Genomic DNA, 24,020 nt, shown 5'->3' with positions numbered 1-24,020 from the left:
ACCCCAGCCACTGAGCATCAAGCATGCCAACGAACCAGACCACCCGCACGCACGGTGCACTGGCGAGGCCAGTGGCCAGCGCCAACGCCGAGGCACAGCCGGACAGGCAAGAAGGACCACGCGGCTCTCAAGGTTTTTTTTTTCTTTAGGGTTTCTTTGAGCCCAATACGTTTTTAATGAGAACCAGAAACCTAAAAAAAATATGGTTAATTCTACATGAATTAAATGAAAAAAAGAAGTTGGTGTACTCAATCTTTTACAAACATACCTAAGAAAACTAGCGAGCATAATGAAAATAACAACCAAAGTTAAAATGTTTCTGTATGACTGTTTTTTAACTAGTCATCGTTTAAACAACAATTTATTGATAATTTTAAAGAAATTTTACTGTTTTAATGTAAATTTGAAATATCAATCTATGTTTCAGTATAGGGTTATTATCACAAATGGTACCTTAACTTATCATATATCTTATCGATGGTACCTGAACTTTAATTTTGAACACAACCAGTATCTGAATTTTTCGATTTCATTTCAAATGGTACCTATCACTAACTTCCGTTAATGTTCCGAAGTAACATGTGCAAAACACATGACTATATTCAAGAGTAGTTTGACGAAAATACTCATTTAAATAATTTTGTTTACTAGATATTTTGATCAATTAATATATTAATAAAAATAGAAGTTCAATTAAAAATGTATCTCTACCCTCTTATGAAAATAAAATTTAAAAACAAAATCTCAACAAAAATTAATTTGTTTTATAGATACAGACGAAACATTTCAAATAATACTATACTTTTTTTTTTAGGACAAACTATAAAACATTTAAAACCAAAAGCTTATCAAAATTTTTGTAATTCTTTTTTTTTCTTATCATTCATATTTTTAATTGAAGTTGAAAGATTTTCCTTTTGATAGTCTCATTTTTTATAACATAATATAAGTGAAAATAAAAAAGATAATTTTATAAATTTATCCTTGAAAAATGAGTTACATGTCAGTTTTTAACGGAACATTAACAAAAGTTAGTGATAGGTACCATTTGAAATAAAATAAAAAAGTTCAAGTACTGGTTGTGATCAAAATTGAAGTCCAGGTACCATTGATAAGATAGATGATAAGTTCAGGTACCATTTGTGAATATTACCCTTCATTATATGTAACGCATAATTGAAAATTCTCGTCTTTTAAATATTGTTTACTTTAATTTCTACCTAACGTAATTGTAACAGATCTTTAAAGCATTTTGATCAAGTGCATAATTATGAAATAACAAGTACATTTCACGAGGAATCGAGACATACAACTTGTCATAATGAACCAACTACTTCGTTCTCTTAAAACAACCAACTCTTGCTTATATTTCTCGTACTTAAACTAAATATTACTAAGTTTTGTTATACCTATCTCTCTTTATATATTTCTTCTTTGGTGAAATTTACATTTTCTGTTTTTGTTCATCAAAACAAATTCCCTTTCACATTTGATCTAAAAAGGAAAACTATCTCTCTTTTTACATTTTTTCTTTTTTGAAATTCACATTTTTTGTATTTGTTCATGAACCCAATTCCCTTTCAAATCTGATCTAAAAACTCAAAGGGAAAACCGGAAAACCATATCTCTTTTTACCATTTTCTTTAATTCTTTATTACCTCATATGCATGATACCACTCCCAATAAAACCAAAAAACCCACTCAATCCCATTAAAAAAGAAAAAGAAAAAAAAAGTGTTTCATCCCCCAAATTTCACATCTTTCACCTCTCCCACTTTCTACCAGCTTTGTTTCTTGTGCTCTGAATTGTAATACCCAGAAACCAAAATGAGGTGGGAAAGGCTCCATCTTCAACCTCATCAACACCAAGCTCAAGAAGGAGTGTTGGTTCAGAATGGGGTACATGGCCCAGGGAAGAGGTGGGGCCACACCTGCAACGCCATTAGAGAAGGGAGGTTCCTCTTTGTCTTCGGTGGTTATGGCAGAGATAACTGTCAGACCAACCAAGTTCACGTCTTTGACACTGGTGGGTCTTACCCAGATGCTCAAAATTTTGTTCTGAGATTTCTGGGTTTGTTTGGTTTCTGCAAATTTGGATTGCCATTGTTGTGGAAGAAAGTTTGGATTTTTATGATGTGTTTGTGTGGATTTAATGTGCATGTTAGGGTTTTTGTTGGGTTTAGTTTGTTGGAATTATGTATCTCTCTTCCGTACTTGGAAAAAATTTCATTTTGTGGGTTCATGTTATGCAAGACTAGTTGTGGGAACTTTTGGTTTTTAGGGTTTAATTGCACTACTGGTTGTTGCATTTTTGAATGTAGATTGTTCAGTTTGTGATTGTGAATTGTTGACTGTAGTTGCGCATACATGGAGCCAGCCAGTGATAAAAGGCACACCACCAACTCCAAGGGACAGCCACAGTTGCACCACTGTTGGTGATAATCTGTTTGTATTTGGAGGCACAGATGGGACAAACCCTCTTAAGGATTTGCACATACTCGACACTGGTGAGTGATTTTTCTCTTGTATATTGGCTTCCTTATTAGTGTCCTGTGGATGGTCTACAAGTTCTATGTGACATTATTTAGGTCGAGTAGGTCAATTAGATGTTATGAGTCTGTCGCGCCAATTAATTTCCTTTTATATGCATATGGTATGCAGTATGTTTAAGGGATGAATCCAGATATTCTCAACTCACAGAGATTGCCAACACCATTTTGCTGTTAGGGCTTATACTGAAATTCTTTATTACCTATTTAAGTACCATGCTTTCCATCTTACGTTCTTGATGCATAGCTTCACATACATGGATATCTCCAAGTTTAAGAGGTGAGGGGCCAGAAGCTCGTGAAGGCCATAGTGCAGCACTCGTTGGGAGGCGCCTATTTGTCTTTGGTGGCTGTGGAAAATCGGCAAATAATGATGAAGTCTACTACAATGATCTGTACATCTTGAATACAGGTATGCTTTCCATATGTGATTGTTAACTTGGATTCTGCATTTACTTGGGCTTGAGGGTCACATTTATGTAGGTCTGAGTCCCTGATGAATTCATATATAATACAAGTTTAATCCTTTTTCCATCCTCTCTCGTAGAAACTTTTGCATGGAAGAAAGCCATAACATCGGGCCCACCACCATCTCCTCGCGACAGCCATACTTGCTCATCTTCAAAGAACAAAGTGATTGTGATTGGTGGTGAAGATGGGCATGATTACTATTTGTCTGATGTCCATATTCTTGATGCAGGTATTGTTATTTTCTTAGATTCTTTGACCAATTACGAAGTGCATTAGAAAACAATCGTTAGTTAGTTAATATTGTTTGTCTAGCTTTGGAATGTTGTGTCTGATCTGTACTTTTAATACTCATGGCATCACTGTACTGCATTAGATACTCTAGTGTGGAGGGAGCTGAACACTTCTGGCCAATCCTTGCCACCCCGAGGTGGTCACTCTACTGTTGCTTTTGGAAAGAACTTATTTGTTTTCGGGGGATTCACAGACGCACAAAGTCTATACAATGATCTCTACATGCTTGATGTTGGTATGTTTTAAGTACTTCTCCGAAACATATCCTTGTCTTTCCATATATGTATGCATACATATGTATGGACTGTATGTGAAGAAAGAAAATCTGAAAATCTGAATTTCGGGATTTAGTTTTCCCCTGGACATGAGTTATGTGATACAAGTGAAGTCGTGGGAAAGCATTTTACATTAGTTATAGATATACAAGCGCATATCTGAGTTGTTATAGGTCCCTATGGGCCTATCGTCGATCCAATTGAATAAGTTGATTATATTTTTCTTCATGAAGTTTTCACTGAGATGCACTGGCAGGACCAGGCCCCAATGTTGTGGCAGATCAATATTATACCTTTACATCTTTCTCAGTAGTAAAAAGTAAAGTTAGGAAAACTTTAATGCTTTTGCGCTGTGAAACTCACGAAATCATTCTTTTATTATGAAGTTATTAAATTTATTATGAAAGGTTAGGGTAGGTGGGTCATGGGTGGAGATCCAATCATCCCATAAAAGACTTTCTTATATTATTCCATCTTTACATAATTGGTGATATTGGAGGATGGGGGATTTGAATTTTGACCTTGATTGTAACGGTAAATGCTCTTGACCACTAGAGTTACAAGTGCCCAAATATCATTTCTTATCTATATAGAATATACTGAACTGATTCAAAAAGAATATATTGATTTCTGAACAGACTCACAGCATCCACTGCATGTTCTTTTTTTCCCTTACCCATTGGTATGCCTGCATTTATGGATTATTTGTTGGTTGTGATCAATCATCTTCTATCTCCATTTCTACATGTACAGTGTGTTCTAGCTCCTTACTTTCATGTGGTGGCTCAATTATGAAATTGCTTTTTTAATGATACCACCACTTCATTCCCAATGTTGGTGCAGATACTGGAGTATGGACAAAGGTTATCACTACAGGTGACGGACCTTCTGCTAGATTTTCTGTTGCTGGGGACTGTTTGGATCCTGCAAAAGGAGGTGTTCTTGTGTTTATTGGTGGTTGCAATAAAAGTCTTGAAGCACTGGATGATATGTATTACTTGAACACAGGTGAAGTGTGATCTTTTCATCATTTCCTCATGAATAGTGCAAGTATCCCCTGCACTCTAACTAGACCCAACAATACCCCGCCCATCTTCCTTAATATTTTTGAGTAAAAACCCTAAATCAGCAAACCAAATATTCACTGTCCAGCTCAACATAGACCACTGAACACCCACTTCCCGAATCCCAACAAATTGCACATCACAAAATAGTCAATGTTATATTTATGTGTTATTCGTTTAAAGAAAGTGCTTCTCATATACAATAAGCTTAGATCTGTTTGGTAAAAGGAGAATCTTCTTCTCCTTAATTGAAGATCTTTTACTTTGATTGTTTTTCAGTGTTCCATGTTCTCGATGCTCCTTCGTCTTTCAAACTTTCTGAACTTGTTTCTTTCCCTTCTCAGTATTGTTTATATATATAGTGTAAAACATTTCATTATATCAACCATGAAACTAAGAATCACTATGGCAACTGACTTTTGTTCGGCGACCATGAAACATTTCCCAAACCCTATATAACTAATGAACTTTTGGCTTTATGGGGAACTATTTAAAACTTTGGTCATGACTGAATTTCCTTAAGCTGATCTGCGTTGGAGCTTTGCAAAATAAATCTTTCCAATTCCAGACATATACATCATTAATGTTTCTTATGCTTCTTTTGAGTACTCGGTTAAGGGTTGTTTCTTTTTTCTCTCTTTTTTTATTATTATTTTTATCTCTTTTTTCTTTTAAAAATAAAACCCTTTTTTCAATTAACATTGTTCTGTTAAACCACTGGGTATACTTGGGAATTTCTGGGTTTAAATGGAAGCTCCCTTGAATTATTTATATTATTTTTACTTTCGCCAGAGTTTGAATTTTGATAAAAGTTTTGCTGATCTGATATAATTTCTAATTTTAGGACTTGTCAGAGAGAGTGAAAGGAGGCTTGAAAAATTATCATTGAGGAAGCAATTAAAGCTAAAGTGCCAAGAACAAAATCTCACTCCAGTTCATGACAGAGCTCTTGTTCCAGTTGGAACTGGTGCTGAAATTTTCCAGCCCACAACAGTGCCATTTTATGGCCAACCCGGTGAGTATACTTTTTCAGATAGTGCCCCATTTGTCTGCTTTGCAAGTATCTCTAGAAGTTCCATATATTGTGAATTTTCCTGCAACTATTGTCTGGTAACACTTCAGCAGAGATCCTTTTATGCCCACCCTAGTTTTATCAATGCAGCACTTCGCATTTGAAGGCCATATAACACATTTAAGCCTAGGAAGTTATATTTTTCCTTGCCAATCCAGTACCCTCACTCCCTGAATCACATGTAAGAGATTGCTATCATTTTGTGTGTTTGGATTCTTACTATCTCCTGCATGCATATATGATCTAAATACGTGTTCTTTGTCCTTGGATGGCTTTTCGAGCATGTTCACCATATCTTTACTTATAGAAGCTGAAATTTCCATCCTTACTAGGCTGAGTTAGCACCTTGAGGAGTTGTTTATGCTGTAGCCTTGTATTTGTAAGGTTCTGCTGCATGGTTTAGGAGTTAAAGTATGCGTGCAGATGAATTTTATTGGTTATCTGTCACTGCAGGTGAACAAATTATCCCATTGAATCAATCTGCATCTGCGAGGAGGTCATTTCAAGCAAAGGTTACTGAAAGGCTGTTTGATGGATACACAATTGAAACTGTTATTGATGGAAAGCCTCTTCGTGGTGTATTATTTTCCAACAAGTCAGAGTTTAGTATTCCCGCTGCTCCTAATTCCAGTAGGTAAGTAATGGTCAATCACCATAACAATGTATCAATCACTGCTGCTCCCATGAAGAATCTTTCGACTTTAACTATGATTTTGTGATTGTAACATCAGGAAGCGGGCGGCCAGTGAGGCTGTTGGGATAATGTCAAATGGTGGTTGTAACAGCAAGTCAAAAGATTCTAAAGTCATCAGCCAAGAGGCAATAGATCTCAGTGAGTCAGTCAATGCTCATGCCAAGGAGTCCGCATCACATGAGATTGCTCGTGGACAGGTCTTGGACGTGTGCTGTTTTGGCAATCTTAAAAGATTACTTGATGATACTTTTACCACACTACATCCATTTGCACAGTAAATTTCATCTGATGTGGGACACTGTGGACTTTTATGCAGGTTACTGATAGCCCTGTGCAGTTGGTTAATCCTTTGAATCAAGGAGATACTTCAACAAGTAATACTCTGCAATCAAACACCGAAGGTCTAGGAAATGACAGAACCAAGGTATGAATTGAATGAGAATTTAATTTCTGATTTGGTCTGTTGGAGGCTTGCAGCATTATATGTACATAGAAATGCACTCATGACACTGTCTTTGATACACATTTCATTGCTACCAGCTCCAGCTACTAAGCTTGGTTATAACTTATAACCAACGGATTCACATAGTAGTAGTATTTTCTCATCTGGTGGCATGTAGCTATTGGCTGTGTGACAACAAGTTTTAGAACCCCCATTAGTTCTGGACGGTTTAGATTCATTTTAAAAATCAGCACATTCATTGATTCAGAAGTTCCTTCTGTCATGCCACTTGTATGTACTTCAAATCACATGGAACATGGGAACCAAAAAGATCAATTATATGATAGTTTATTTTTATTTCATATATACATATATATATATATATATATATATTGATCAATTATATGATATTTTATATGGATATAGACATACTTTTTTCATCTGATGACAAACCAGAAAAACCAAAACCATTAGGTGCCATGGTGACATTATAATGAATTTGGCTCAACAAATGTAGAGACTTGTTGCGTGCTAATTATCTTCTGATGAGCTGATTAGCTGTCCAATTTTGTGATGACAGATAACAACCGGAGGACACAGTGCAGCAATATCTTAACTAGAGTTCGGTTGAGGATTTTCTCTGATCATGTCCCAAAGAAAAACCACAGCTATTTGTACATTTATCGTGTCAAGGTGATCATGAATGCATGTGACATAGAGGGGATATACAGAATTTGCTAACTGATGTAATCTGTCACCTTTGGATATTGCTAGGTCTAGGATTCTAGTTGTATGTTGTACTCGTCTAAACCTAGTGATTAGTTCCAATTGAACCCGCTTCATACATTGTGGAAGAAGAGGTTACTTATCAGAAGTCGGTCACTTCCTTTCTGTAGCAAAAGAATGAATTGCATTCGGCTGCTGGTTCTATTTCCATGACAATCTTTTTCTTGTTATCTGGTACAATCTCTTTAATCTTTCCCTTGATGGAAATTAATCTTTCAATTTTTTCTCGGGTCGTATACTGTGCCAAGGAAATTTTATTTTTCTATGTCCATGGGTTTACATGGTCAGTCTTGGTGTTCAAACACACAAATTTGGATGCATGAAAATGAATTTTCACCTTCCATGTAGTCATTGCGATTAAAAATCTTCCAAGCTCATTCCTTATAACATGCTTTATTGTAATCCTAATGTTACTGGAAGCTTTAGGAGTTGGGGTACGCCCCACGCGGTCTATCATGTTCTGGGTGGGATAGATCAGAAGAGTTTTTTCTTAGCTTTTAAAAGGATTAAGAACTTTAGATAAACATTGAGAGTTGAACTGATAACCAAAATCATTTAACTGTAACAAAGCTCCAACGAAAATATTCCAGCCACAGAAGTAGTGCAATATTACAGCATAGAAATCATCTACAGGAGGTCTCAAGGACCGAAACTGACGATTCCAACATCAATTGTGTGTGTGAGGCCTCACTGGCCACCACCTCCAAACAGGTAATCTAGAGATGAACCCCCACCAGGAGCTGAATGGACCTTTGTGGATGGACGATCCTGTCAAGCGAATTTTCAAGAATTAGTGCAGCACGCCAACAAGTAATGCAAAAGTGTAAAACCATAGTAAGGAAAACAACTAGTGTAGGGGAACAGCTTTAGATTTTTTGGTAAACAGCATATCTCAGATGCTGTTAGTTATCAGCAATTTCCAAGGCCTGGTTGTTGTTTTATGTTCTTGATGTTCATAGCCCTAGTAGTTAATAAGCATGTGTACTACAGTAAGTACACACAAATACTTGGGTGGCCAAAAGGCCCAAGCCTGGAACACTAAAATTCAAGAATTTCAAATCAACACATCTAAAGCACATTCCAAATGGTTGTTGTTATCTGATACTGATATTGCCAATCAAAACTTCAACAACCTAATTAATTGATTCAAAGCAAACAGTGATTGAGACCCAAAAACATACCGTGAGGAAGTTTCCACGGTTCTGGCCATCAGCTCGGAAGTAGTTGTTTGAAGTGTTCCCAGGAACGCCTGCTGGAGTCTCCTTATTGATCACTTCCGCAGGTGGTGCCGCAGCAGTAGGCTTCTGAGTAGGTTCAACCTCCACCTGAACCTTAGGAGTTTCAACCTTTTTCGGGGCGGGATTCTGACCTTCACCGCCTCCAAAAAGATAGCCCAAAGAACTCCCTCCCCCTCCACTACTGACTCCACGACGCATGTTGTCCTTTTAAAGTATCGCCTGCATACAATTTTCCAACCACTCGAAACAATTAACCAACCTGACAAAAACCAATACCAACCTATGACTCCTACATGAACCACAACAAGTATATAAACCTAAACTTCACTTTGCACTCTCATGCCGCAATTCATGTCAACACCGGTATATACAAAAAATCCACATCAATAAAGAAAACAGGCCGAAAAAAATACAGATCTGTATGTGCCTCGATTTCTAAGAAATATATTATCACAACCTATGCAACTCAAAATCTGATCTCAAGTTTTACAGATCTCCATACAACATATGCCAAGTCGTAATGAGGCAATGGTATTCAACAAATTACGACTCGGTGGCTTAAGAAAACTGCAAAAACCATGTCTAAGCAAGAAATTACGGCAAAAGGACCATGTGAAACTTTCAGAATTGAATCGAAACCATGCAACGCCTAATATCAACAAGAATATGCAATGCAGGGATGTAAAATTGCGAAATGATGCAGAGACAAATGACATTTCTGACGGTAAATCGAAATCCAAGTTCGATGAGAACGGATCTAAGGGAATCTACGGCAAATTCGAAGCCCTAAAATGTGGTTGGTAGATAAGAAAGCGAAGAGGAAACGGAGAAGAGGAGAGAGTTGGTTACCTGAATGGTAGGGTTTGAAGTTGGGAGACTCAGATCTGAGCCTGGCAAGCGGTGAATGAGTAGTGATGAGTAAAGCCCCGGTGGTAACGTTTATAAAGAAAATTGGAAATTCAAATCGCCATGGGCTGTGGGGTCGTTGTGATCTTCTCCTAGATATTTTTGAACTACTTTGGGTATGAATTGGGCTTAAAGGGTCGGTGTATGAATTGGGCTTAAAGTGTCGGTCATATCATTTGTGTATGAGGTGGGCTAATGTCTATTGGGCTTCAACTCAGCTTCGACCCAAACAAGTGGTGCTGTGCTGACCCAGACCCAACGAGTAGAAATAAACATAAAATGTCTGACTCAGTGACCCTGACACATATTCTGGATTTACTTGAACACTCTCCCTTGTGTGGCCCAAACGTGGTGCTCCTCTCGTTGCCTCATTAAAAATCTTTCCGAGTAACAAAAACCATGTGGGACAAAAATAACCTCAGTCGAAGGGGAAAAAGAACGCAACACACCCTTCACGTTTCGAGACCATACATGTAGACATCTCCCCCTAATGACAACGGTCATGGGAGTTCGGATAACTTCCGCAAAAGATGTTACCAACATGTTTCTCGAAGTGAAATTTAGACAATGACTTAGTGAGCAAGTCTGCCACACTGTCCTCAGATCGAACCTAGTTCACTTTGATCTTGAGGAGAGTCTGTTATTGCTGATTATGCGTGGTGTTGTAGCTTTTGATGTAGCATTTGCTTCTTTATTCAAAACAAGCAACATTATCTTAAATGCTCGTAGGCTCATCTGTGGTAGACTTTAAACCACAATTGTTCGAACATGCGTAATTATGGATCCAATCCATATACATTCACGAACCACTTTCTGAAGAGCAATAATCTCTGCATTGTTCCAAGATATAGCGACTAGGGTCTATTTCTGTAGACCTCCAAGATATCACGGTCTTTACCCATGGTGAACACTTAACCAATTTGGGAATGACCTTTGTATAGGTCAGAGAGATACCGAACATCAGCAAAACCTTCTAAAACACATGTCGTTTTGGGATGGGGATAGTGGAGGCAGGCCAGTGTTGGCGGCGTTCTTGGTGTGTGATGGGTTTGAATCCATCATCTTTCTATAGGGATAGAACGAGCCCATATCAATCGTACATCTCAAGTACCGAAAGATATCTTTTACACCAATCAAATGGCGTCGCGTTGGCGCAGAACTATACCTTAGCTAACAAGTTCACTGCAAATGAGAAGTCCGGTCTTGTGCATTGAGCTAAGTACAATAATGCGCCTATTGTACTCAAATAAGGCACTTCCACCTCTAGCACATCTTCGTCACCATCCTTCAGACGAAGAGGATCATTTTCAGGATCAAGACTACGGACGATCATGGGGGTGCTTGAAGGTTTGACCTTGTCAAAATGCCTAAGCATCTATCGACACGATGCTCAAGTTCCAAACCGAGACATAATCGTGTTCTCCCATAATCCTTTATCTCAAAATCGGATTTCAAGTGTTCAGCCGTTTCCCTTAACTCTTTAAGGGCTTCTAATGAAGATCATGTCCAACATAAACTGCGATGGAATCCGAAACTTGTTATGGAAACGCGTGGTCATATCCCTTCCCAATCAAGTAGTCATTTTAGCGAGCGTTTCAACCTCTTTGTAAACGCGCTCTGTGGTCTAGAGCTACTTGACTTGGGTAAATGAAGTTCACCATGAACCTTCATGTATATTCTGTATCTAGATCCCTATAGAGATACGTAGTGACCACATTTGTAAGCTGCATGTTCAGTTATTCAGAAACTACCAAACTGACAGGGTAGTGGAGTGCAATGACATCCATTACAAGAGAATATGTCTCATCGTAGTCAATTCCAAGGCTTTTTATGAGAAGCCTTGCTCTATAAGATGAGATTACCATATCTTTTTCTCATTATGCTTTCTAACGAAGACCCATTAGTCAACAGGTTTTATGTTAGGAGGTGTTGGCATTACTAGCTCGAAAACCTTCATCTTCGTTAGAGAATCCATCTTAACCTGTATCACATCTTTCCATTTAGGCCAAATCACTCTACGTTGGCATTCATTCATCAACGGAGTATGGTTCGATATCATCGGACTCAACAAACTCATGCGCAACTACATCAACAATTATGATGGAGTTTCTATCTCACGTCTTATGTACATTAGTGTAATTTTCATAGAGCTCTATATTATCAGGAATATGTTTTGACGTTGAGGCATCCCCTAACGATAACCATAACCTGGAAGATTCTCATGAGACAGATTTTGAGTGTCGATGATCAAAGGATTTGAGTGTGCCAAAGCATCCTTTAAACCCACGGGCCTCCCACGTATCCTAGCTGGGGTCATGGCCTGTAACGCCAGAGTGTCACTCTCTTTGGCGTTGGCGCCATACCTACCTCTATGTAGGGTGGCACTACGTCCTCTTGTATGGACGTCCTTCCTTGCAGGTTTGTTTGCAACATATTTGTGTGATCTCGTCACTTTAACAAGGATCGAGATGAGACATAGTGAGGACAGGCCACGACAATTCATGTCGTTCATGCTGAACATCCGTGTTCTTATCTCCTCCTAACAACGGGAAGACTGTCTCATCAAAGTGACAACCCGTAATGAGATCGCCTTGCAAGGGCATTAAGTGGCGGACGATTGCTGGAGTCATAAATCCAATGTAGTTGCCATTCGTCTGTAAGGACCCATTATAGAGAGTTGTGGCAGCGCAATTGGCACATAAGGGCACACCCATCCGTCTGTAAGGACCCATTATAGAGCGTTGTGGCAGCGCAATTGGCATATAAGGGCACACTCAAATTTGCTAAGTACGATACTTGTACCCAGTCACTAGCTGTAACGCAGAGGTACATTGAGTGGCGGTGGGTCGTAGAGGAATCAGCATAGCTGCATGCGATATTGCATCACGCCAAGCGGATATAAGAAAATTAGTGCGCATTACCAATGTCCGAACTACCATCATAGTCGTTTATGCGAGACCAATTGGGTGTGTTCATGGGAATATAATGTCCAACATTAGTCCCAATGCAATAACCATCGAAAGTTTTTGATGTAAACTCTCTAGCATTGTCAAGTCCAATTGACGGAAGAGGATGATCCTGGGAGTGAGCCCGTTGTCATATGGTATGTGCTAGGAGTGTAGTATAAGCAGCATTACAAGTGGACAATGGCACAACACGTGACCAGTGTGTTTGTGTGTCAACCAACATCATGAGATATTTAAACATCCGTAAGTTGGTTGAATCAGTCCATAGAATCCCCATGGATTCTATGAAAGAACATAATGATCCCAGCCAGAATTGGCATCTACTACAAAAATATATGGCAATTGCCTATTACATTTCTTGGAAAATAAAAAGACTTAAACAGAATTGGCGATCTATTGATCCCAACCAGATTTGTAGTCTTCAACCCTTCACTCTAGATTATCTTCTTGATCTTCTTGTTCCACATAGTGAGCTTTTCTTGCTTCACAATATACTTTATAAGCCGTGACAATTTCTTCACGACCTCTACAAATGTGTGCCCAATGATCAGACACTCCATATCGAGAATATACATCTTTTTGCTCAAACTCTATTGATTGAGGCCCTTTAAAAGCGTCATTTAGATGGCTCTTAGTGTTGGTGGCTCCACCAACATGGCCAAAGGCGTTGCCTCCCTCTTTCTTTCCACGTTGACCTCTCGGTTCCGTGTTAGCCTATTTTGGCGATTACCTTCCTAAGTAGAGCGATTATATGGACCAGAACGTCCAAATGTATTCCTAAGATTAGGGTTTCGCTCTTGGCTCCCTCTCTTTGGGGCGCGACTATAATTGGATTCTGGAATATGCTCTGTTCCCACGGATCTCGAATTATAGTTCTTCACAAGGATGTTGTCATGCTTTTCAGCGACATTCATAGCTCCAATGAGCTCATGAAACCTTGCGATTCGTCTTGCAGTAACATCTATTCGATAGTTCTTAGCAACCATCAATGCAGAGACGGGGAAGGTAGAGAGAGTCTTCTCAATCAATATCGTATTTGTGATCTCTTTACCACAGAATTCCATTAAGGATTTAATGCGAAGTGCTTCCGAGTTGTAGTCAATAACTGACTTGAAATCACATAAGCGGAGGCTATGCCATCTCACTTCTAGGTCAAGAAGCGGAGTCACAAACGTTGACAAATCTTTCATCGAGTGAGACCCACAGCCTTCTGGGGTCTTCTTCATTCATACACTCGTACTGGAGCGGATCATCCATATGACGAGTCATTAGGATGATGGCTTTCGACTTATTTGCCTATAAGGCTGCTCTATTAGCTTCCAAAGCTTGAGCTTACTCAACAGTTAGCACGTCCTGGCTAGGCTCGAGAATCGTATCTAGGATTCCATCAGCCTTGAGATGCTGGCGGACATCACGAACCCACCTGTGATATCCAGAGCCAGTTGTTCCCAATAGAGCAAAGTCCAATTTGTTCAGGTTACTCATCCTGAAAGAGAACAAGAAATTAGGGTTAGTTTCGGAGCGTAAAAGGCTACCACGAAAACATATAAAATTTCTTAGCGTAGTTGCTGCAAAAAAATTAGGAATTTCTGAGCGTAATTGCTTCTAAGAAATTCAATTCCAAGAGATATTAGATTAGATTGAAACATGACGTAAGTGGTCGATCATAAATTCTCTACAAACTTTAAGTTTGGAGATCTCAACAAGCTCCAAGCTTGGAGTGAGCACGAACCCCCACAGTTTGGCTTAATTAGGTATCCCCTATGATGAAGAAAGGGGGGTAGAAGAAGGGACGTTGCAAGTCCCCGAAAAAGAAGAGAAATTGAATTAAAAAACTCTAAAAAAAGGGGAACGTTTAGTAAAAAATACCTCGAAATAGGTCGCCGGAAAATTTGACCAGAATAAATTGCTGGAAAAGTCGCCGGAAAAGTCGTTGACCGACGTTGACCAGGGGTTGATCGGAGGACTGGCGTGGCAATGGGTCCTATTGCTGACTTGGCAGTGCTGACGTGGCACTGGTCCTAGGGATGATGTCAGCAGGCTTATGGGCTTGGGTCAGTGGGCTTCTTGGCTTGTGACTTTTTCTTCTGGGCTGGGCCTTCCTTTCTTCTCTCTTTCTTCTTCTTTTATTCTTCTTTCTTTTCTGCCGGTTCAAGGTGCAGCTGCTCAGGTGGCCGGTTCACGTCTTTTTAGGCCGGTTCTTGGACTTTTTCTTCCGGTTCCTGAAACTTCAGATCAACGGGCTTCTGCTACCAAAATTTGGTGGAAATTGGAGGTCCAGAAGATGGTGAACCGGTGGAATATTTGCTGTGAGTTGTATGGAGCTTCCGGTAGCCGGTTCGGTAGGTTTTCGGCAGGTTCTTGGGGTGCCGCCGCCGGTTCTGGACTCCTGGAATTGAGTTCTTCAAGGTGTGAGGTACAGGCAGAAAAGGCTTCAAGGTTTTGTATTCGGATTCAAGGTTTTTAGTTTCTTGAATCAGGGTTGACTATTTGTTTCAAGGTTAGGGCTTCGGGTTGATAACGTGTTTAAGGAAAACTAAATTGGGAGAGAATTGAGTCGTACTTTCATTGATAATAGGGGCCTCTTTATATAGAGGATTACAAACATAGAGATAGATTTGTACATGGAAACATAATCGTACATTGATTGGATATCTCCGAGAATATCTCTAATATAAACTCTATTTCAACTAGAGCAAGTAACCTCGAGTTTGGGCCATACACATATTCTGGATTTACTTGAACAAGGTCGACATTATTGAGTTTATTTTATTTTTATTTTTTTATTTTTATTTTTTTATAGAAATGGCTAGTGTGGCTGCTCTCAAACCTTAATTAACGAAACTGCATAATATATATAAAGGGGGAGATATAGCTCGAGCCTAAACCTCATATTACAATAAAAATCTAGAGAACGTCCCGTAATAATAACATGAGTCTCCACTAAACATATATATATATATATATAAATATATATATATATAAATTCTATTATGCACTGATTCTCAAAGAATGTTCTACTAGCTATTCCATTTGTTTTGAGATTACAATGACATAATAAAAAGATAACTCGATCACGAAGCATCATAACAAAAAACACAACTTTCTCACTATGTTGTCGCACGAGAATAAATCTGGCGACACTACGTTTCATCCTACTACTAGGAGGTCGCAACCATTTCACAATGAATAGCCGCCTTTCTAGGACAAACAAGGCATGCAAATTGCATAGACCAATACAAGGCCACAATAAACTGAACAAAGCTTTGTAAGGACTTATTGAAGGGAAATAACAACCTAACACAATAATAGTATAAACACTAAAAACAAAGGACAACAGAAAGCCAATATGACCAAAGAACCTAGCCCAAAGATATGGCCAACACACCCTCCTCCCAGCAAGAAACCTAACGAAGTACATAAACCTCCACGACCATGACATCGTTGCCCACGTAGCAGCCCAAAGCTAACGACAGAGCCACCTCCCCTTCAGCCCACTATTTCGCCACCTTCTGTGAGTTGTCATCGTCGATTGCAGCTCGACCCCCGGTCAAGCCTGATCCGAAACGGATTTGGGTTGCTTGTCTAACCAGGAAAACTTTTTTGTTGCCCTCTTTCTGGTCGCGAATCCCTACACCTTAGCTGGACCACTTTGCCTTCAGCCGCGAACTCCAAAGGAAATAATTAGGTTCGAATTGGATCACCTAAAACCAACCTTCCACAAAGTTAATCACACCTGATCCAAGCCTAAAGGTCTCACCAAATTATGTTGCCTAACAGTCTCGTCCGATGATGACATCCATAGGACGATCGCTACTCACAAAACGCGTTCTCTAGAGGAATTTTTGTTTCGCTATATATGCTGCGTACTGGAAAAAAAGAATTAGTACATAAATGAGAACATTTTGACATTATCGAGTTTTGACAATTCAAAAGGTGTATACAAATTATGCTTTAATAGGTACTTTTTCAATGAAAAAAAAAAAGATAATGAGATTTCAGCCACAAAAAAAAAAAGGGTGTGCCACACAGATTCAATCTCTACCTGACAACAAGAGATGATTGATAATATGTCAAATTCACAAAATTTATGCAGTGAAATGATAGATTTACTTTCATAAAAATCATCTAGAGATATTCACAACCATAAAGGGCGACACAATGCCATACATGAGTTATCTTCTATTACATAACAATCGAAAATAACACACAGAAATTAATTTTCGATAACGCAAACATATTTACTTTTTCTTTTTTCACAAAAAATATTTACTTATTTATTATTTTTATTATTATTTTTTAAGGAAAGTACTTTGTGATAAAAAAAAATTAAAAAGAAAAAGAAAAGTACTCAACTTTTTCTTCATTCTCACGCAGCTAAACGCAGAGTTAGAACATCCGATTAGTAACCAGAAAGAGAAGACAAGATATGATTTTATTCTCACACTTGCCGCAGAATTATAACAAATCCCAAAACCCTCGTGTAATAACAAAACCTTCAAGTCCCAAATCACTTTAGGGTTTATCTTCCGAAGCCTCCAAATCCCTCAAAACGATTTCCAACGGTAAGTTTTACACTGCTTGATTATTTGCCTTTCGTTTTTACTCATCGAGTTATACTTATTTGGTTGCTGAGAGTGAAATTCGGATTTCACCGAATGCTGGGATTTTTGGTTTTACAAAATTGAGAACGAAGAAAGTAAATGCTACTGTTATTTTGGAACTAAGATGCTGAAAGGGTTTAGGGATATGTGAGAATTTGTTGGTTTGAGTTTTCGATTTCGATTTCGAGGTAAAAAAAATTTGATTATCTAATATGGGGTAAACAACTTGGATCTTGAGGAGCATATTCTTGTTCGTTGTTACCATTGTAGTAATCAGTAGCTCCTTTGTTTCCGTTTTCGATATACACTGTATAAGTTGTTTATATTGGTTTTTGATGAATTCAGGGGAAGCTTTTGAAACCTGTGCAAACTGGGTTTTGATGCAGGACACCTAGAGTATTGGAGGAGGACTTGATTAAGTTGAGCCTCATCTGCAATGTATGGCCAAGCTAATTATGGTGCGCCGTTCGGCCAGGGTCAGCCACCGATGCCACCTGCAAACCAACAGGGTCCGCCACCCCCTTCCCTTCAGTTCCAACCAGGCTCTCCGGCAGCACTGCCAAATGTAGTTCAGCAGGCTATATCTGCAGTCCCACCTCAGATAGGTCAGCCGGGTCCTTACTTATATCAGCACGGTTCTGTTGCCCCACCTCCCGCTGCTCCGTTCAGTGGGATGCCAAATACAGGTCAATCTTACGGACACGCCAATCCAACAGTCCATGGAAGCACATGGCATAACCTGCAACATGCTTCAGCAACAGGAAACCAGAATTTCCAACCGATTCATCCACCAGCACTTGTGACTCCTCATGCTTTGTCTCCTTACCCAAACATGTCACAGGCTGCAATACCACATGGAGCATTACCTCCTCCTCCTCCTCCTCCTCTCCCGTCGACTAATACTACTTCTGGTTGTGCTGCACAAGGACCAGCATCGTATAAAGCTTTGTCTCCAGCACAACCACAGGCCGGTCTTCCGCATGAGGGCTCCCATAATTTTGAAGGTGGAAGTGAGTGTGAAGCAGGTTCTCTAGCTAGAGATGGAGTATCATCAAATGGAAGTGTGATGTTGGATTTTTCTTCACCTCCACCTAAGCCATCAGATAAGATTGATTCTCTCTGCCAGCTTACTGCTATGAATGAAGGGAAAATTGAATCACCATTGAAGTCTTCGTGGATTGACTCTTCATCTCAACCTGACCATTTTATCGTCTCTTCAGGTTGTAGCTTGCCTGCTGATTCTGACATGGAGATGGAAGGTTAGTAACTTAGCATACTTTATTTTTCATTTTTTTTTCTCCAGTACCTATAATATGCTAGGCAAGGTGCACATTTGTGACTATAATTAATGATCACGATGTATTCAGTCTATTATAAAATTCTCTATTCACACAGAAGTATGCAAATGATATTTCTAGTTTTGGGCTGAGAATTTCAGTGCCCATCTTGACCTGATATTCTAATTGCTTAGTGTCATATCATGTCAGTATGTGTTGTACATTCTCTTTGATCTTTGTCATGTATATTGCAAGTAACTGAATGAGAGCTGACAATTTTATTTCTTTGGATGGGTTTAAGATGATATCACCTTGTCTGACGGAGATCAGGAAGTTCATGATTCATCTAACACTCTAAACCGCAAGTCTGATGTCAGTCATGGGGAGCTTGATGTCAAAAAGCACCTACATGGAGCACAGAGTTCACTAGGATGGACTGCAGCCCAGGGTGTCTCATGTGAAAATGTGTCGTCCTCTTTGTCCCAATGCCAATTGATGATTGAAAAGGCGCCATCTAGAGTTGATATTTATTTAACTGAAGCTTCTGAATCCCCTTTGGCAAGTGAGCGAGATAAAACTTCTATTCCCATAGCTGATGATCAGAACACACTTGATGCTTCTGCAGCAGCTGAGGCAATAAATTCAGACGGGTTTTCTAACCAGATCACCGCAGTTAACAGTCCATTTAGACTTCTACAAGACTATACTTCTGAAAACAGCTCAGAAAATGATCCTCATACTTTCTTTGAAGATGCTAATGTTGTTATAGCTTCATCATCAGTTACAGCTAGTGTTAAAAGTAGCCATAAAGATGCTGGGTCTCAATTTGCGACAGGATCTAAGAGCCCGTGCATGACTGATAAAATGTCTAGTCTGCAATATGAATCCAGGAGGTCCAAATTTTCCTTGGATACAAAAAAAGAGGTTAAGGGTACCGGTACAACATTAATCATTAACAGTCATGAGGCCTTCCAGGGAAAAGAGGCGTTGAGTGGTGCTCCTATTGATATAGTTTCCAAAAGGCATGAGTCTCAGGAGGGGCAAAAGACCAAGTCTGAATCTGTTCTGCCGAAGGTGGATGAGTATGGGAGATTGGTCAGAGAAGGTTCCACTGACAGTAACTCTGATGGTTCACGTTATAATAAGAGGCGTAAAAGAGGCAGAAGCAGAAGCCGCAGCCACAGTCGCAGCCGTATCCGGAGCCGCAGCCACAGCCGCAGCCGTATCCGGAGCCGCAGCCGCAGCCGCAGTTGTAGCCGGTCTCCTCTTGACAGCAGGAGGAGGAGGAGGAGTCCTCGGAGGAGAAGAGAGAAGCGAAACCGTTCTCCCAGGTACTACCTATTGCGTTCTATGTGTATCTTTTTGGTTGGCAGATTACTGATGGGACTTAAATTTCAAGACTTGGGGGAGCTTGGATGTTTATATGTCATCATATTACAAGTATTATTGTGATTCATAATATTCTTCTTAATTATTGGTGTTTCAGTTGGTCTTCTAGGAATCATAGAAGCAGGAGCAGGTCTCCCACTTTTAGGCGTGCAGGTGATTTCAGAGATGAAAATAAGAGACAGGACAGGCGCCACATTCCAGAATGCTTTGACTTCCTTAGAGGCAGATGCTTCCGTGGAGCATACTGTCGGTATATGCACCGTGCACATGACCAAAGTGATGGTTCATGGCGCCATAGGAGCAACCAAAAGCATCTAGAAGTTCAGCCTAGTGTGAAGAACTCTAGGATTAAGGAAGAGATTGAAGATAGCTCTGACATGAATCCGCATGGTGAAATCAAAGGTCAAGAGATGCAACAATTTCAAGATGTGGCCGCAAAAGATGGTCAGTTTATTGATCCTGATGAAAATGATTGTGAGAGCTCTAGAGTGACAGCTGCTTCAATGCAACTGAAACAAAATTTTCAAGTAAAGTCTGAAGGAACCATCGGTCACAATCCTGAATCTCACCAGCCATCCCCTCAGATGTTCAGCTATGCTGATAATATGAAGTCGTGGGGTGATACTTCTCAGGCTATTGAACAATCTCGAAGCAATAATTCTGCAGGACAGCTTCAGAAGGCTTATTTTTCGTCTCAGCAGATGGAAGCCTCTCTCATATCTGATTCACCACCAGATCGAGCATCCAAGATTTCTCCAAATAAGGTTTCTAGTATTGAACATGCAACAGATGCACTCTTATCAACTCATTCACGTCCCACTGAATGTTCTAATACTCAACCACTTTCATCAGGACAGTTTTTATCACAGTATATGGCTCCTAAAGAGTCACCTCTTCCCAGTTTTTCTGCTGCAAATAGTCCATATCCATCACAGCTGCCTCCTCCTCCTCCTTCACTATCACAAGGTACCAGTGTTGCTCATGTGCCACAGGTGCATAGGGACTACAACCAGAGGCCACCCTATCCAGTTCAGTCCATTCCTACAGGAATGATTCATTCTTATCAAGGTCCCTTACCCAACCAACCTGCCCAATTCTCGGTGTCACAAGATTCACCTTGGACATCCTTGCCGCCGCCACCTCCACGACCACCGTATGATTCATCTTTAAATGCAGGAACTGCTGCACGAGGTGCTTCTTCACAATTTCAGCAGAATAACTTGGCTCCAAGGAGTGACTTCAGTTCTCAGAGTTCTATGAGGCCTTACGGCTCTTACCCAACTGAATCCCCTCATTCTAAGGGTGACTTTCTGCATCAGATGTACCCTACATTGTCAGACCTTCCTCATCCTCTACCGAACAGGGAAGATTTCGGATCAGGCAATCCATCAAATCAACCTTTTGGGGGCCCTGGTCATATGAGAGAAGATCGCTTTACACATGCTCCTGTGCAGGATGTAAATCCTTCACATTCTTTTGCTCAGGGACACCTACACCCTCAACCTGCACCTTCTTCACAGGAGTTAACAAGGATCAAAATGCAAAATTTCTCTGGTGACAATTTTCCATCTGGAGAACTTTTAAATTCATCATCACAAATTCATCCTCATTCACATAACCAACAGCCAAGCTATGGTGTGCAATACTCTGTTGGTGATAGTATTTTGGGTGTGCCTGGGAAGACTGGTGTACAACACCCTGTAGGTGGAAGCATTTTGGGTTTGCCTGGGAAAGATGGCCCCATGTCCCGATACCCTCCAGATATACTGGACAGGAGTCAGTTTTCTCAAGTTCCTGATTTTGGGGCATCTAGAATTCAAACACATCATAATCCTTACGCAGCTACTTTTGAGCAGCCTGTAAGCTCCAAATTCAGTTCTAACATTCTCATTCAAGAAAAGAATGCTCCCGGTGGTAAGATGTTTGATACACCGGTCCAAGTCCCAGTTGATGGGCAAGGTGTTGGCAGTGCTGGGTCAAGACAGACAACTTCCTCGCCGAGTTCTGCTAGAGCTGGTGGTCAGCTTTTGCCCAAGTCAGATTGTGAGCAGTATGATCCACTTTTTGACAGCATTGAGCCATCAGGAAATCCACTCAATAAACATGATCACAGCCAAAAGCATATACCCACCAGTGATTCAAATATGATGGTGAGGCTCAGTGGTTCTTGTGAGCCATTAGATGTAGAAGAGAACAACAAACATACAGAGGTTCGCCCTGTTGCTTCGGCTACATCTCTGGATAATGACGGCTATGGTGAGACAGCAGATGCAGAAGTGGGTGTTGTTGAGGATGAGAGTCTTAGTAATGATGATGGTGCAGCAAACATGGCTGTAGGAGAGATGGAGATTGATCAGGTGAAATCTGGAGGGAAGAGCAAGAAGAAAAAGGATTCCAGATCAACGAGACTTTTCAAGAGTGCTGTTGCCGATTTTGTAAAGGATCTTCTGAAGCCGTCATGGCGGCAGGGTAATATGAGCAAAGAAGCTTTCAAGACCATTGTCAAAAAGACTGTTGATAAGGTTTCTGGAGCCATGAAGAGCCACCAGATACCCAAGTCCGAAGCAAAGATAAATCACTACATTGACTCGTCTCAGCGGAAACTGACAAAGCTTGTGATGGTAACTACTTTTTTCTTACTCGTTTCTGCTTTTTGAATGGCATGGCATTGTCAGTCGAGTGAGGACTTTTACTTATGCCCACCTGCTAAACTTTTGCATACATTTTTTTTTCTTGCTGTCTGCATGATGAGAAGATGATCCATGTCTTCAAGCCTTTCAGCAATTTTCAAATAAGAAAAATAAAAACAAAGGAATTGTGATTGAACAGCTTTACAACTTGCCACGCCTGCTTATTCTGAATAGCAGCCCATGGTCTGAACTTACTTTTGCTCTTTGGTTGCTTCATGGGCATGAAAAAAAAGAGGAATAAGCAACCCTGCAGTTTTAATATTGTTTCTATTTTTGTTAATAAATTCATGCTTTTAGCTTCATCTTGTACTCTTTTACTTCTGCAGGGTTATGTTGATAAGTATGTCAAGGTCTAGACCTCAGCTATGATTCGAGCAACCAGCATGCAATGGCAGAAATTTTTATGAGGCGTTACGTAGTTTGTTCCAGTTGGAACTCCTCCATATGCATCCTGAGCTTGCGGATTGATTTGATTTGTCTAAAAAGCTCCACGGATAAATAGGGAATTTGAACTCTTGTTGTTCAGAGGTGTCGGGTTTCTTGTATAGTTGATGAGTAAAATGACGTCCTACCTTGCTTAAGGTACTGTGGCAGCTGCAGAAGATGTATGTTAATGTCTCTCTGAATCATTATTGTACATTTCCGATTTTGTAAAACGTAGACGTTCATAAAATGGACACAGTTTATTAATATTACAGATCAATTTCAAATTGAAAACCTCTAGTTCTTCGCTTCTTTCATAATTTCATATGTTTAATCGACAATTGATGACTTATGGACACAATAGATTTAACTGACCTATTTTTTAAGTTTTTAACTGCCAATTGTACCTAATTTCGAATGAATGGCGCTTAATTCAATGCTCTGGCGACTCTAATCTCGGCCCAATAGGTGAATTTGTTCTACATGAGTAACATTTCATGCATGCCAAAATTTCTTAAGGGACTTACAACAAATGAATATAATTTTCACCTAAAAAGATAATATTCTGAATCTTTCTCCCGTTATGCTCAGCTTTTTCAATAATTTAAGTCCCAATTTGAATTAGCTTAACTTAAATTATAAATAGATGAAGCTTAAAGTTTATAAAAGCTGCATTTTACTTATTTCTATAAATAACAACTTAATGGTGTAACTTGTTAGGGTCACACCCAAATTCTTCTCTTAATCTCTAGGCCCAAGCCCAATTACGAAGTGCACCCTATACCTTTCATTTGAAGATCTCCAGGCATTGCTGCAGCTTTGACGACGACTGAGTCAACCTGCCATCTTTTGTCCTCAGTGTTGTTGGGTTATTTTGTCTTCC

The 24,020-nt window shown here is 39.7% G+C and overlaps 3 protein-coding genes across 4 annotated transcripts; 2 read left to right on the top strand and 1 right to left on the bottom strand.

The window, feature by feature from the left end:
- The first annotated feature begins 1,708 nt into the window (after positions 1-1,708).
- LOC112179097 (rab9 effector protein with kelch motifs) lies at positions 1,709-7,870 on the top strand. Its single transcript, XM_024317423.2, has 11 exons — positions 1,709-2,026; positions 2,358-2,507; positions 2,797-2,961; positions 3,097-3,249; positions 3,394-3,546; positions 4,430-4,594; positions 5,495-5,665; positions 6,176-6,356; positions 6,454-6,613; positions 6,733-6,840; positions 7,439-7,870. Exons 1-11 carry the CDS (start codon positions 1,828-1,830, stop codon positions 7,472-7,474), a joined length of 1,641 nt encoding a protein of 546 aa, XP_024173191.1. The 5' UTR covers positions 1,709-1,827; the 3' UTR covers positions 7,475-7,870.
- Positions 7,871-8,170: 300 nt separating this feature from the next.
- LOC112179098 (protein SPIRAL1-like 3) lies at positions 8,171-9,887 on the bottom strand. Its single transcript, XM_024317424.2, has 3 exons — positions 9,732-9,887; positions 8,826-9,101; positions 8,171-8,412 (listed from the first exon to the last, which is right to left on the bottom strand). The coding sequence occupies exons 2-3, from the start codon at positions 9,078-9,080 to the stop codon at positions 8,332-8,334; spliced, it is 336 nt and encodes a 111-aa protein (XP_024173192.1). The 5' UTR covers positions 9,081-9,101; positions 9,732-9,887; the 3' UTR covers positions 8,171-8,331.
- A 7,238-nt stretch (positions 9,888-17,125) lies between these two features.
- On the top strand, positions 17,126-23,433 carry LOC112175849. 2 transcript variants are annotated; one of them, XM_040510080.1, is made up of 5 exons: positions 17,126-17,319; positions 17,745-18,617; positions 18,937-19,966; positions 20,122-22,645; positions 23,041-23,433. In XM_040510080.1, exons 2-5 carry the CDS (start codon positions 17,795-17,797, stop codon positions 23,068-23,070), a joined length of 4,407 nt encoding a protein of 1,468 aa, XP_040366014.1. In that variant the 5' UTR covers positions 17,126-17,319; positions 17,745-17,794; the 3' UTR covers positions 23,071-23,433. The 2 variants fall into 2 exon arrangements, with proteins under 2 accessions (XP_040366014.1, XP_024169363.1); XM_024313595.2 differs by having other exon boundaries at positions 17,704-18,617.
- The last annotated feature ends 587 nt before the right edge of the window (positions 23,434-24,020 follow it).

Source organism: Rosa chinensis, chromosome 7, assembly GCF_002994745.2.
Source record: "Rosa chinensis cultivar Old Blush chromosome 7, RchiOBHm-V2, whole genome shotgun sequence".
NCBI lineage: Eukaryota > Viridiplantae > Streptophyta > Magnoliopsida > Rosales > Rosaceae > Rosa > Rosa chinensis.
Note: the sequence above shows the minus strand (reverse complement) of the source record. Positions and strands in the feature narration are given on the sequence as shown.